Source organism: Aplidium turbinatum, chromosome 2 (genome assembly GCF_918807975.1).
Source record: "Aplidium turbinatum chromosome 2, kaAplTurb1.1, whole genome shotgun sequence".
Taxonomy (NCBI): domain Eukaryota; kingdom Metazoa; phylum Chordata; class Ascidiacea; order Aplousobranchia; family Polyclinidae; genus Aplidium; species Aplidium turbinatum.
The window spans coordinates 43,536,940-43,549,909 of NC_137473.1; the positions used below are offsets into that span (position 1 = coordinate 43,536,940).

The 12,970-nt window shown below is 41.9% G+C and overlaps 3 protein-coding genes across 3 annotated transcripts; all 3 read left to right on the top strand.

Moving 5' to 3' along the window:
• Nucleotides 1-4,275: 4,275 nt before the first annotated feature.
• On the top strand, nucleotides 4,276-5,256 carry LOC145764315 (uncharacterized). The gene has a single exon (XM_082575934.1). It carries the CDS (start codon nucleotides 4,276-4,278, stop codon nucleotides 5,254-5,256), a length of 981 nt encoding a protein of 326 aa, XP_082432060.1.
• A 94-nt stretch (nucleotides 5,257-5,350) lies between these two features.
• On the top strand, nucleotides 5,351-5,764 carry LOC145764316 (uncharacterized). Its single transcript, XM_082575935.1, has one exon. The coding sequence runs from the start codon at nucleotides 5,351-5,353 to the stop codon at nucleotides 5,762-5,764; it is 414 nt and encodes a 137-aa protein (XP_082432061.1).
• A 16-nt stretch (nucleotides 5,765-5,780) lies between these two features.
• On the top strand, nucleotides 5,781-6,500 carry LOC145764317 (uncharacterized). The gene has a single exon (XM_082575936.1). It carries the CDS (start codon nucleotides 5,781-5,783, stop codon nucleotides 6,498-6,500), a length of 720 nt encoding a protein of 239 aa, XP_082432062.1.
• Nucleotides 6,501-12,970: the final 6,470 nt, after the last annotated feature.

Below are 12,970 nucleotides of genomic sequence, written 5' to 3' on the forward strand. Positions count from 1 at the left end.
GTACAAGTAATTTTATGATTTCGTTAAAGCTGATCCCTTTTTTTTCTGAAAAAAGTTAAGGCATGGCTACCTGCAGATACTGCCTGATTTGTCACATTTTTATGACATTATCACATCACATTTTCATTTTGTCACACAAATCTAACAAATCGGCTTTCGAGAAACAAACAAACTTGTCTGTTTTTTTGCTGTAACTTTTGCTGCATACGTCTATAATTATCCAAAAGGATGTAAAAGAATCTTCATACGTAACATTCTACTTGTATTTTACTCCCTGGCGAAACGTGTCCTCTTTTTAGGCGATGAAAATATGGTAGGCCTAAACTTACTGGTGAGCCTACTTGTGACGTAATAGTGTTTTGTGTAGCTGAATGTTGACTTTCTACCTTGAACAAACGTAACGTATCTCTGGTGTGCGTAAATTGTTGTTAGGCTAATACTTCAAACCTAAATATTGCAGAGTCAATCACAATAGAAATAGAATCCTTCGCGTGCAAGTGCATCATTTGCCATTACTGATCCGGTCATACTACCGGTATGTTTGTTATTCTGAATTGTATGATTGATTGATTTGTGTCGTGAATTGTGGATTCATGTTTACTACTAAATTATTGACCAATAATTTGTCAGTCTAATGGAAATTAATTCTCGTAAACCGATCATAACTAGGCCATGTGAACTGCCACGTTTCTTTGTTTTTAATGTTGGTCTAGCGTAATGGTTGTACGGTACGTACTAATTGTGAAAGGTAACATCGCGAATTTATTTATTCAGTGCGTCATTGGCCAACCTGTGAAACTTGTGTACCGTACAGTGGATTGAGAACTGTTAGTCAACAAATTTGGTACGTTTATCAGTTCGACTGTTGTGCTTGCTGAATTGTGACTAGTGTCTTATGTTGTGTTATTTCTTGACAGAAAAATCGTATAAAGTTCATTGCTGCGAAGCAGTCATTGGAAACCGAGTGATTTCTTCAAGTTGGCGTGCTTTAACAGTTGCTCAGTCCTGCCGGGTGGATTAGGAAAATCGTGACGTCACCGGCGCAATTACCGTACCTGTTGTGTTCGCGTCACACACAACATCGTTTTTCAAATTTGACATCAAAGCTTAACCATTTTTGAACTGAAGCTGATTTCGTCAATTCAACCGAACTGCTGATCTTCACCAACCTGACGATCAAATTTGCGTTTACTTACCAAGTTCCCATTAAGCGGATTTGCATACACAGTTATGGATTCCAAAGCCGAAGCTATTCAACAAGCAGCTGATACTTTGAGAGACAGCTACAAGCGTGGTGAACAGCTGAAGAGCAAACGTGAAAACCTCACAGAAGTAGGCTACAGACTATCCTGTTAGAAATTGACAAAAATTATGCCTCTTTAATGGCGCTTTGTGTCGATGTCCCTGACAATGAACAAATTCCAGGAGGCCTTTCAACCTAACGGGATTACATTCAAGGTAAAGAAGAATTTACTGATGGAGCCAAACAGTGGTTCACGGACTGCGAGAGGTCAGACACTAAAACTCCTCCACTACGCTCACATCACTCGTCCTTGCGTGCTCATTCCCACCGCTCCAAATCCGGAAGTATTCGCTCATCGAGTACAACGTATAGCTTGCGTCAACGTGAAGCACATGCCAAATTGGAACTAGCTCGTTTGACAAAATAACAGAATGATGCCAGGCGACGAGAGGAAGAACAACTAGTTCGCATGGAACAGGATAAAGCTCGCTTGTTCGCTCAGTTGGAACAGGATAGAGTTCGTATAGAACAAGATAAAGCTCGCTCGTTCGCTCAGTTGGAACAGGATAAAGCTCGCTTTGAACGTGAGAGAGCCGAAGCTGAAGACCTGCGTCAAATTAAAGCTGCTGAAACTGAAGCCGCACTCTGGCGAGATGATTCTTCTTCGGTTATCAATATTGGATCAATGACACCCGTACGATTGCTACAGCAAACCTTCACTCACAAAGACACACACTTGGAACCTCTGCGTCACGGCGATGAGCGGCACAAACAAGAACCAACTGCAACATCTGCAAGAATGCCAGACCAAAAGGTAAATTACCCTTGTTACTATACTAGCCGACAACCTGATCTTTCAGAACGACTTCAACCTAAACCAGATGTTAAGAAATTCTTTGGTGACCCGCTCGATTTTTGGGCTTTCTGGCACCGTTTTAAGTCTCATATTTCTGATTGGTTGACACCCGACAGGAAAATGTCTTACCTCATGCAGCACTGCTGTGATGCAGTCTGTGAACAAATAAGGTACCTTGCCGATAGCAGCGAAGGTCACAACTGCTATGATGAAGCGTTGGAAGAATTGAAACGGAGGTATGGCCAACCTCATGTTATTGCGCATGCTTGCGAGGAACGCTTGAGAGCTGTTACCAGAATTTCTCATCACGAACCCGAACAATTGGAGACGTTGTCCGTCCTGTTAAAAAGATGTTGTTCATCATTGAGCTCTAACACCGAAGCTTCGAACTTGGATACCGTGCAGTTTATCACCTGCCTTGCGAATAAGCTGCCAGTGTCTCTGAAGGAAAAGTAGGTAATTGAAGCTCTGAAAATCAATAACGACACTGGAAAAGTGGCTGGATTCCAACATTTTGCTGACTTCATAACGAACGAATCTCGGATTGCTAATTCAATCTATGGCGTGAAACTTTTTTCATCAAATGTCGACAAACTTAACAAGCATGACACCAAAGGGAAACAAAAAGCTTCACTGTTTAACGTAGTGACAAAACCTACTGAAAGATCTGGACAGCTCCGAATTAGCAACAAGCGACTCATACAATGTATCCTGTGCGATAATACACATTATTTGCTACACTGCAAAGAGTTTAAAGCCAAATCCGTCACTGAACGGCAGCAATTTGTAAGGCAGAACAAACTGTGCTTAAACTGTCTTGGACCAGATCACATACGTGCCGACTGCAGAAGCCGATGTAAACGCACTGAATGCAGAAGCTCATCACATCATTCTCTCTTACATCGGTATCTGGTCACAACTGGAGAACACGTCCAGAGACGTCACCCTAACCCCATTGCTAATAGAAGAAATGATAACCAGCCAGATGATCCCGGAAAAAGACCATCAGAAAGGAACACAAATGAAGTTGTGGAAGCCTTTCATTCCAGAATGAGTAACTCGGCAACTTACTTGGACATCGTTCCTGTACGTGTGACAGGAGAAGGAAAGGTAATACAGTACATACTTATGCTTTCCTAGATTCTGGTTCAAACCGTACCTTTTGTGAACAAAAACTTGTAGAGATGCTTGAACTGAAGGCTGAGCCATCTGGTGACTTCCAGGTGCAAACACTTTCCTCCAGTGGACCATATTCCTTTAGTTCTTCAACTGTTTCGTTGAAAGTTCTACCAGTAGTTGGCGGCAAAGTGCAAGAACTAACAGGTGTGATCGTCGTTGATAAGATACCTACCAAGCCAACTTCAACGCCTTCTCTGGAGTTTCTGCAAACGCACAAGTACCTCCAAGGCATTGACTTGATGCAACTGGACCATGGTACAGTTACACTGTTGATCGGAAATGACCATGCTGTCGCCCACTGATGCATTGAAAGCCGCTTTGCACCTAACCCGAAGCAAGGACCTGATGCAGTCAGGACACCCTTAGGCTGGTTGCTTAAAGGTACTCGACCAAAGGAGACAGGCGTAGGCAATTTCGATACGGTACTGAATCCGACATTTCAAATTTTCTTGTCCGTGGCATGAAGTGGCCCACCGATGTAGAAGACTTGTCCGATTTAATAATCACTGATGAAGGAAAAACGTTTTCTCCAAAAGCTGACACGGACCTTTATGATAAGGAAGGTCTGATGAATCTGCTACGAACGCACAAGGAACTGCTAGAATTTGGGTTTAATTTCTCGAGGGAAGATCCCATAGCTTATGACATGATGTCTCAACATCTCGAACATGTAGACGGCCATTATCGCTTACCATTGCTATGGCGTAATGACACCGTCGAGCTTCCAGACAGCCGTGACATGGCTCTACGATGACTAGACAGCCTGAAGAAACGCCTACAACGTGACAGCGCTCATCATGGAAGGTATGCAGCACAAATGCAAAACACCTTGGACAAGGGCTATGCTGAGATCATTCCTCATGATTAAGTCAACAATGACAGCCGCAAGTGGTACATACCTCACCATCCTGTACTTAACCCAAAGAAACCAAACAAACTTCGTATAGTCTACGACTGCGCTGCAACGTCATGCGGAAGGTCACTAAACGACTTTCTGATGAAAGGCCCAGAGCTCATGAACTCTCTTGTTGGCGTCCTGCTGAGATTCCGCAAAGGACGTATAGCCATAATTTCAGACGTGGAGGCAATGTTTTACCAAGTCAGGATCTCACCACGTGACCGCAATGCCATGAGATTCTTTTGGTGGCCAAACGGAGACCTATCCAAAGATCCTTCCGCTTATCGGATGAAAGTACACATTTTCGGTGCAAAGTCGTCCCCCAGTTGTGCAACATTTTTCTTGCGCGAAACCGCTAGAGAGCACGGGAAGTACTTCGACCCGCACATTGCTGAAGTGGTGATGAAAAATTTATTTGTTGATGACTGCTTGGTGACGGTTGAAAGCGAAGAAGCAGGAATCAAATTGGTCCATGATTTACGAAAGCTTCTCGGTATGGGTGGCTTCAGATTAACAAAGTGGTTATCCACCAGTGAGAAGCTAATGAAGATGCTCCCCGATGAAGAAAAATCAAAGGCAATGCTTAACTTGTTGCCCCTAGAAAGCCCAAGAGAGCGCGTCTTGGGTATAAACTGGGACGTTACAAGCGATGAGTTCCAGTTCACAGTTGACTTACCAGAAGATCCACCTACAAAGAGGAAGATGCTGTCTATAACCAACTCCCTCTATGACCCACTTGGATTTGTCTCACCTGTCATACTTGAGGCAAGGCTCATTTACAACGATGTTTGCCAGAAGAAGCTGGGATGGGATGAGGCGGTCGACGAATCTAATCTGAAGAGATGGATTGCCTGGAGGAATAGTTTGCTCCACCTGAGAGACATCAGGATTCCTCGCTGCTACAAGCTGAAAGTCAGCGGCCCGCCTCCTCAAGTGCAGCTGCACATCTTTTCTGACGCCTCTTCAGTTGCCCCGGGTGCAGTTTGCTACCTGCGATCCATACTGCCTGACTCGAGCGTAATCTGTAGTCTTGTGATGGGGAAATCACTTCTTCCAGGTCCGGGCAGATACATGCCTTGAACTGGAAGCGACGTTGGATGCTGTTAATCTCTCTCGTGTTGTAAAGCAAGAGTTAGAATTACCTGATTGTCCATGTTTATATTGGACAGACTCTATGATTGTGTTGCAGAGCCTGCTGGCTGACAGCAAAAGGTTCCCTACCTTTTCACGAAACCAATTGCAAAAAATCTTGAACCATACCAAAGTGTATGATTGGCATCATGTCGATACGAAGCAGAACCCTGCTGACCAAGCTTCAAGGGGCATGACGGCCAAAGCCTTGATGAATTCTGGGATGTGGCTCAATGGCCCAGACTTTCTGAGGAAACCCCCAGAAGAATGGCCCAATCAAACCGCTCAGAAACCACAATCTGGAGATATCTTTGCTGCTTACAAACTAAAGAGAAAAATCGAAACCTTTGCTATTTCTACGACTGAAAGCCAAGGAACCAACAGGTTAATCTCCTACTTCTCATCTCTGCGCCGAGAGTTTTCAGAGTTTTCCTGCCTGGATCAAATCTTTATCTAAAGGAGAACACCCAAGCATGCCCAGAGCCAAGAGGATCCCACTCGAAAAACTCAGCCCTGTCCTAATGAAAGATGTTCTACGTGTTGGCGGAAGAATTGACAGAGTCGACTTACCGTTCGAAACGCGACATCCTGCTATCATAGCTCCAGAGCGCCACTTAACCGACTTGATAATTGAACATTGTCATACAAACGAATCGAAGAACATGGGTGAAAGCCATACACTGAAAAATATTAACCAAAAATACTGGATAGTTAATGCCAAAGTTGCGGTTAAAAAGGTACTTGCAAGATGCCTGCCTTGCCGGCGAAGTACCGCAAAACCTAGACAACAGCTCATGGCAGAACTGCCAGAAGCAAGGTTACAAATGTCACAGCCACCATTCTCACAGACTGGCGTTGACTTTTTTGGGCCGCTAAATGTCCGAAACAGACGAAGTGACATTAAAAGATACGGCTGCCTTTTCACATGTCTCACAACTAGAGCCATTCACTTGGAAGTGGCACCAGACCTGACAACTGGCGCATTCATAAATGCCTTGCGGCGTTTCATAGCTCGCAGAGGCCCGATCAAGAAAATCTTCTCTGACGATGGAACCAACTTTGTGGGTTGTGAAAGAATCTTGAAGCAGGCCCTCGATGAGTGGAATCAGAACCAGATCCACCAGAGCCTTCGACAGCAAGGAATAGAATGGTCATTCAACCCCCCAACAGCCAGCCATATGGACGTAGCTTAGAAGAGAATGATTCGCACAGTACGGCAAATTCTTATGAACACCTTACCAAAACAACCACTCGATGATGACACATTGCACACATTACTTCTTGAAGTAGAAGACGTCGTTAATTCAAGACCACTCATCCATGTGAAACTGGAAGTTGATGGCGACTTACCCCTTACACCTAACCACTTGTTGAAGTTGAATTCTTCAACGAATTTGCTGCCAATGTTAAGCTGCGACAGAGATGGCTACCGACCACGTGATCGATACCGCCATGTGCAGTTTCTGGCAGACACCTTTTGGAAGCCGTGGGTTAAGGAATACCCACGATCTGTGATGTCAAGAGCAAAATAGCTTCACAAAAAGAATATCCGAAGAGGAGATATCGTCCTTTTGATTGATGACTCTGCTCCCAGACAACGATGGCCACTAGGCAGAGTAATTGAAACATTTCCTGATCGTCACGGCGTTGTTCGTTCCGTAGAAGTTAAAACTGCAACCGGATCTCTGAAGAAACCAATCTCCAAACTTTGTGTAGCCTAATTGTCCAAAGGGAAGAAGATGATCCAGATGGAGACGAGACACCAATAGACGCCGTTGAGATTCTGTTGGAAGATCAGAGCGATGAGGAAGAGACTAAAGGCTGAACTGCTACATGGCAATAGACTGTTGAAAAACTTTTATTCATGAAAAGAATGACCCAGTTTGGCCCTTCTTTGGCCCGGGAGTGTTAGATTTTCAACAGGTTCTTGAAAGGCCTGCCTTTCGTTTTACTGCATTACTCCCGTTAATTTGTGTATTCACCACTTAGCGTCGTTTCCCCTTCATTGGTATGTTATCGCTGTTTGCAAATGGCAACACTCACCATGAGATTGTCATGGAACTTTCGAGACGTTTTCGTTTGGTGCTAGTTTGCCAGCTAGCCGAACTTGTTAGTTACTGTAGTTTGTGACTGAAAATTGATTGATTGATGTTTATGCTTTGTTAGCTGTTTCTCTGTTATGTGTTTCTACAGGACTTAAGTTTGACAACTGCTATGGTAATATATATTTACGTGTAGGCTGTCTGTTTCCATATTTGCAGCTTGCCATCTCTCAAAGTTTAACTTACTGGTGAGCCTACTTGTGACGTAATAATGTTTTGTGTAGCTGAATGTTGACTTTCTACCTTGAACAAACGTAACGTATCTCTGGTGTGCGTAAATTGTTGTTAGGCTAATACTTCAAACTTAAATATTGCAGAGTCAATCACAATAGAAATAGAATCCTTCGCGTGCAAGTGCATCATTTGCCATTACTGATCCGGTCATACTACCGGTATGTTTGTTATTCTGAATTGTATGATTGATTGATTTGTGTCGTGAATTGTGGATTCATGTTTACTACTGAATTATTGACCAATAATTTGTCAGTCTAATGGAAATTAATTCTCGTAAACCGATCTTAACTAGGCCATGTGAACTGCCACGTTTCTTTGTTTTTAATGTTGGTCTAGCGCAGGGGTCACCAACTGGCGGCCCGCGGGCCACATGCGGCCCGCCACGCTGCTACGTGCGGCCCGCGGAAGGTATCAGCGCACAAGTATAACTAAAAATACTTTTCTTGTGGAGTTAAAGAGCACGAAGGCAAAAAATACTTTCCGGGAAGCATATTTTCGCTTTGCATACGATTCCACCGACCGACCAATCAGAATGTAGTTCTAGGTGGGGGTCGCTTAAAGTTATTCCAATGCGATGTCCAGCCACACTGTCCCAGTGGTTGATTAAAACGTTTGCTTTCGAATTTCGAAATTGTCTGTGAGCATAAGGTTGCTTATTTTAAGTTTGTAAATGTCATGGAAACATTAGTGAGCGTTTCACGTTTATTGTGTTTCACGAGCAGTGTTCCCTTTATGCAAGTTTTTGTTGGCAAAATATGTCGGTGTGCCAACTCAATTTATAATAAATTGGCAAGATATTGTAGGCTATATGATTTTAAAGACTTTTTTTGGTTGTATTATGAAAATATTTAGCTTAGTACTGCAAAATGTTGTCAATCAACAATTCTTGCCATGCAGATAAGCACCGCAAGTGACAGTTGTCTAATAGCCTAATCAAAGAAAGACGGTTTTATAGACTCTCACAAAAACGATGAAAAACCAACTCATTGCTTTTTTAGAGGGAACCACTGTTCATGAGTTATGATAGAAGCGTTTTTTCGGTGATTTCCACAAGCGTTTGTTTCATGGTGCCTGGTTTCTTTCTCCCTGTTATTGAAGCCTATTTTTCGCTAATATGTGTGCAGGTCACTAGTGTTCGTTGCCTGTATTGCGATGTGTCAAACATTTCCTTGTTTACTGAAACATTTCCTTGCAAGATATTTTTTATGAAGCGAAGTAACAACACCATACTCTTGCTTGGCGATAAATATTCTGATGCAACCGCTCGCCTCACTATGTGCGCAAAACAAGTGGCCTCGTTTATTAGGCATTGTTAAAGAAGTCAAAACTGTTGTTGAAGGAGCTTAGCCTGGCAGTAGCGCTGTTCGACTAATTTTGTTGCTGCGGTATTCTAAGATAAATATTAACAAAATGTAACGCTGGATACTGGGTACGAAATGCGTTCTTTTCTAGCATAAGAATCAACCTACCTAAAATTTTATTAGTGCGGCCCGCCACAGCTCTCCTTAGTGCCAAAGTGGCCCGCGTGAAAAAAAGGTTGGTGACCCCTGGTCTAGCGTAATGGTTGTACGGTACGTACTAATTGTGAAAGGTAACATCGCGAATTTATTTATTCAGTGCATCATTGGCCAACCTGTGAAACTTGTGTACCGTACAGTGGATTGAGAACTGTTAGTCAACAAATTTGGTACGTTTATCAGTTCGACTGTTGTGCTTGCTGAATTGTGACTAGTGTCTTATGTTGTGTTATTTCTTGACAGAAAAAACGTATCAACTTCATTGCTGCGAAGCAGTCATTGGAAACCGAGTGATTTCTTCAAGTTGGCGTGCTTTAACAGTTGCTCAGTCCTGCCGGGTGGATTAGGAAAATCGTGACGTCACCGGCGCAATTACCGTACCTGTTGTGTTCGCGTCACACACAACAGCTAGCTTGCATTAGCTTTTTTAAATGATGGCACATTAGAAAATGGACAGAATAGTTCAAACCTTTTTTTTAAGGAATTGTTAAAAATGGAGCAATTTTTCGTTTGCAACAGACTGTGGCTCAAAACGCATGTTTTCCGTGGGGAAAATCAAATGAACAGCAAAATGTTCATCGACTGAATTTGATAAATAAATAACTTATGTTATGTTTTTTAGTTGTCACTTTTGCTGCATAAGCCTATCATCATCTAGGAAGATGTAAAAATTGTTTAAACGTAAAACTCCACTGCATTTTACTTGCTTACTAAACATGCCCTCGTTTTGGAAGATGAAAATATGGTAGGCCAAAATAAGACACAACAATACAACAGGGCTGAGCATTCTTCTTCTTCAATTGCCTTGCCTGAACCAGGCATTGACGGCCTCAGATGAATAATTAGACCAAATATTCCTATTAGGCCTATATGTTGCATGGATGATTGTTTCTGTCTTGTCGTTAAATTGTTTCAGATGTGTTTGTCTTTGTCGGTAACGCCTAGAACATCACACAACTAAGGCGAAAGAAAAAATTGAAAAAAGAAAACTAGATGTCATGAGTTACCAAGGGGGGTGGGGGAGACTTGTATACCTGGGACTGGTATACAAGTCCCCCCTCACCCCCCTTGGTAACTCATGACAAAGACACGACTCAATGGACATGGCTCTTTCGCCTTAGTTGTGTGATGTTCTAGGTTTTTCCGTCTTTGTCTGCCAGGTGCCCTCTTTCCAAAAATTTTACCCGTCAAAGAGAGATGCTCCAGTTTTTGCTTTCTTATTACATTACAATTTTGGTAAAGAGGTTACTTTCTTCAGCCACAGACATATACAACCAAGCAACCACACGGCATTTAACATAATGGATTAAAATTGAACATAAACTATAAGCTACAAACGTTTTCGGCCATACACACGTTAGCCCTTATCAAGTAACAAAAAATAACTGCTTATCATATCTACAATGAAAATGAATGACTGATCTAAACACTGAATTGAAAAACGAAATGCAAAATGAAACGGCAGAACAGAAGAAAGGCACATCACGTGGCGTTTAAATTACACCAGGCAAAGACGCAACATATGACGTATCAAGAAAAGACGTTGAGTAGATAAGAAGCACCTGAGGCAAACAACAACTTCTTATTACATGGCCGAGAAATTTATATTGTCTGGTTTTCATACTTTTTAACAGAGTTCTGGTTTGGTTCACTTGGTGTAAAATTTCTTTATTTGTTTTCTTTGCCAGCCATAAAATGCGTTGCATTCTACGGAAACACCACATTTCAAAAGCATTAATTTTTTCAGCCATTTTTGTTGAGATATTCCAGGTTTCAGAGTTGTAATGAATTTATTATTCTCTTCTGTTTATTCTATTTTAATTCTATTTCTGAGCATTATAACAATATATTTTACATATTTAGGCTACAAATAGTTTTAAGAGTCGAAGGTTTTCGGCTTAACTTAACCCTTATGAGGAACTTGAAAAAATTTATAAAAATGCATTAGCCTAAGTTTCAACTTCTTAAAGGTAAAATTACATTAGGAAAAGGCAACGCCAACTACAAAAAAATTTGCACCACAGGGAACGTGATACATATCAAGTAAATGTTGAGGAGAATGGACGCGCATCCAGCAAATAATTGTTTGTTTAAATTTGGGGTGTAGCGTTTGATTAATACTGCTTCCTGAAAAATGGTATCAATTTGGGATTTACTTTGGCGTAAAATTATGAGTCGGCAGAGAATTTTCGATCTGTGCAAAAAGAACACTCCATGATATGGTCTTTGATGGCACTTTTCTTTAACTCCCTAAAGTTCAGATGCTCCTGTACTCTCGTGGTCAAATGTCTGGTGGACATACCGATGTACCGTAGGCTACGTCAATGCCGAATCACATAGACATGTAAAACTGTATAGGACATTTGAGAAGAAAGACGAAGGCGTCTGGGACTTAAATTAAAAATACAATCTAAGTTTGAATGTTTTGTAACTTAGTAGGAAAAACGTCCACATCAAATTTACTGTTTACAAAATTAGTATTTTGTTTCAAACTGTTTTCGTGGTAGTTGTTGTTTTTGCACTTATTTGTGTTGGCAGACAGAAAGCTAATTCTATTTTGTCATACATGACAAAAAGTTGAAATCTATAGAAGATTGCGAGAGTGGACGTAGGGATGAGGATGCTGATGGTGCTAGTAGCATGGGGTTCACTAGGCCAACTGATAATCTGATTGAGAGAACGAATCTTGATGTATTGGCAACCGGTGGGTTGTGGGCCGTTAGTGCCTTTAGGCTAAATATTAATCAAAGGGATGGGCATTGGTCTATTGTCACTGTCATTATTGTCGCAAACCACTCTGCCGACATTTTTGAATTAGCCCCCCCCCCCTAATTTTTTTTCTGGGTGCGCTACTGGCAGTAACTGGCAGTTGTGTTAAAATTTCGTCGTCACAGAGTGATAGGTTAACCATTTATAGCCTTTAATGTAAAAAAGTGGCTCATGGATGTACCTTCTCCTTCAATGTTAGTAGTTAATTATAGCATGCATGTTCTTTGCTTTCAGTATTTTGTAGTATTGTTTTCGTGTGGTGGTGTTAGAAGTATGGTTCGGTCAGTGTATTTTTCGTAAATTGTTTGGTGCAGAGTCACTTGTAGTAAACTACTGATTTTAATGGAATAGTTGTAGGCCTACGTGTAAGTAATGTCACCCAGCACAGATGGGACAGTGTTGGTAAGTGGAATCGGTAGCCTAATGCTCATTGCTGTGCCTCTATAGTAATTGGCAGTCAGGCATCAATCCAGGCAAGAACACCAAATGAAAAACACCGGAACGACTGACAGTCTCACCAGCAGAAATTAACACAACGCTCTGCCGTCCTACTATGCCAACTTAAATGCCGTCAATTAGCTTATAATCAAATAAGTTAGGCTTGTTGCTAGATACTGTAGTTAAATTACAGTAGTGGTAAGCAGTGACGTTCGGTGGCTTAAACCGTTGGGAAAGCAACTTGGAAATATGCTGCAGCAAGGTAGTAGGCACGAAGGGCGTAACCGTCGGGCGAAGCCCGAAGGCGTGTTGCCGAAGGCAACACTTCCAGCGGGGGGTCTGGGGTGCCTCCCCCAGAAATTTTTGAAAAACACTTCCAATTTGGTGCGCTCTGAGAGCATTTCCAAAACAAATCAAAAATAAAAATCTGTCAAATTGTGCTTCGCCTATGTCGTGATCATACATCCATTTAATGTTTAGAAGTCATGAACAATCTTAATTTTAACGTTGCAGGACCAAAATCCTGTGTTAGACATGGAATAATAGTTGTCTAAATGTTTAATTCGTCATGAATGTTCATTCTCAGATATTCAGTTAAGCCTA

What these genes read in the sequence shown, in the direction of transcription:
- LOC145764315 (XM_082575934.1), top strand. Translation starts at nt 4,276, where the DNA reads ATGAAAGGCCCAGAGCTCATGAACTCTCTTGTTGGCGTCCTGCTGAGA.
- LOC145764316 (XM_082575935.1), top strand. Translation starts at nt 5,351, where the DNA reads ATGATTGTGTTGCAGAGCCTGCTGGCTGACAGCAAAAGGTTCCCTACC.
- LOC145764317 (XM_082575936.1), top strand. Translation starts at nt 5,781, where the DNA reads ATGCCCAGAGCCAAGAGGATCCCACTCGAAAAACTCAGCCCTGTCCTA.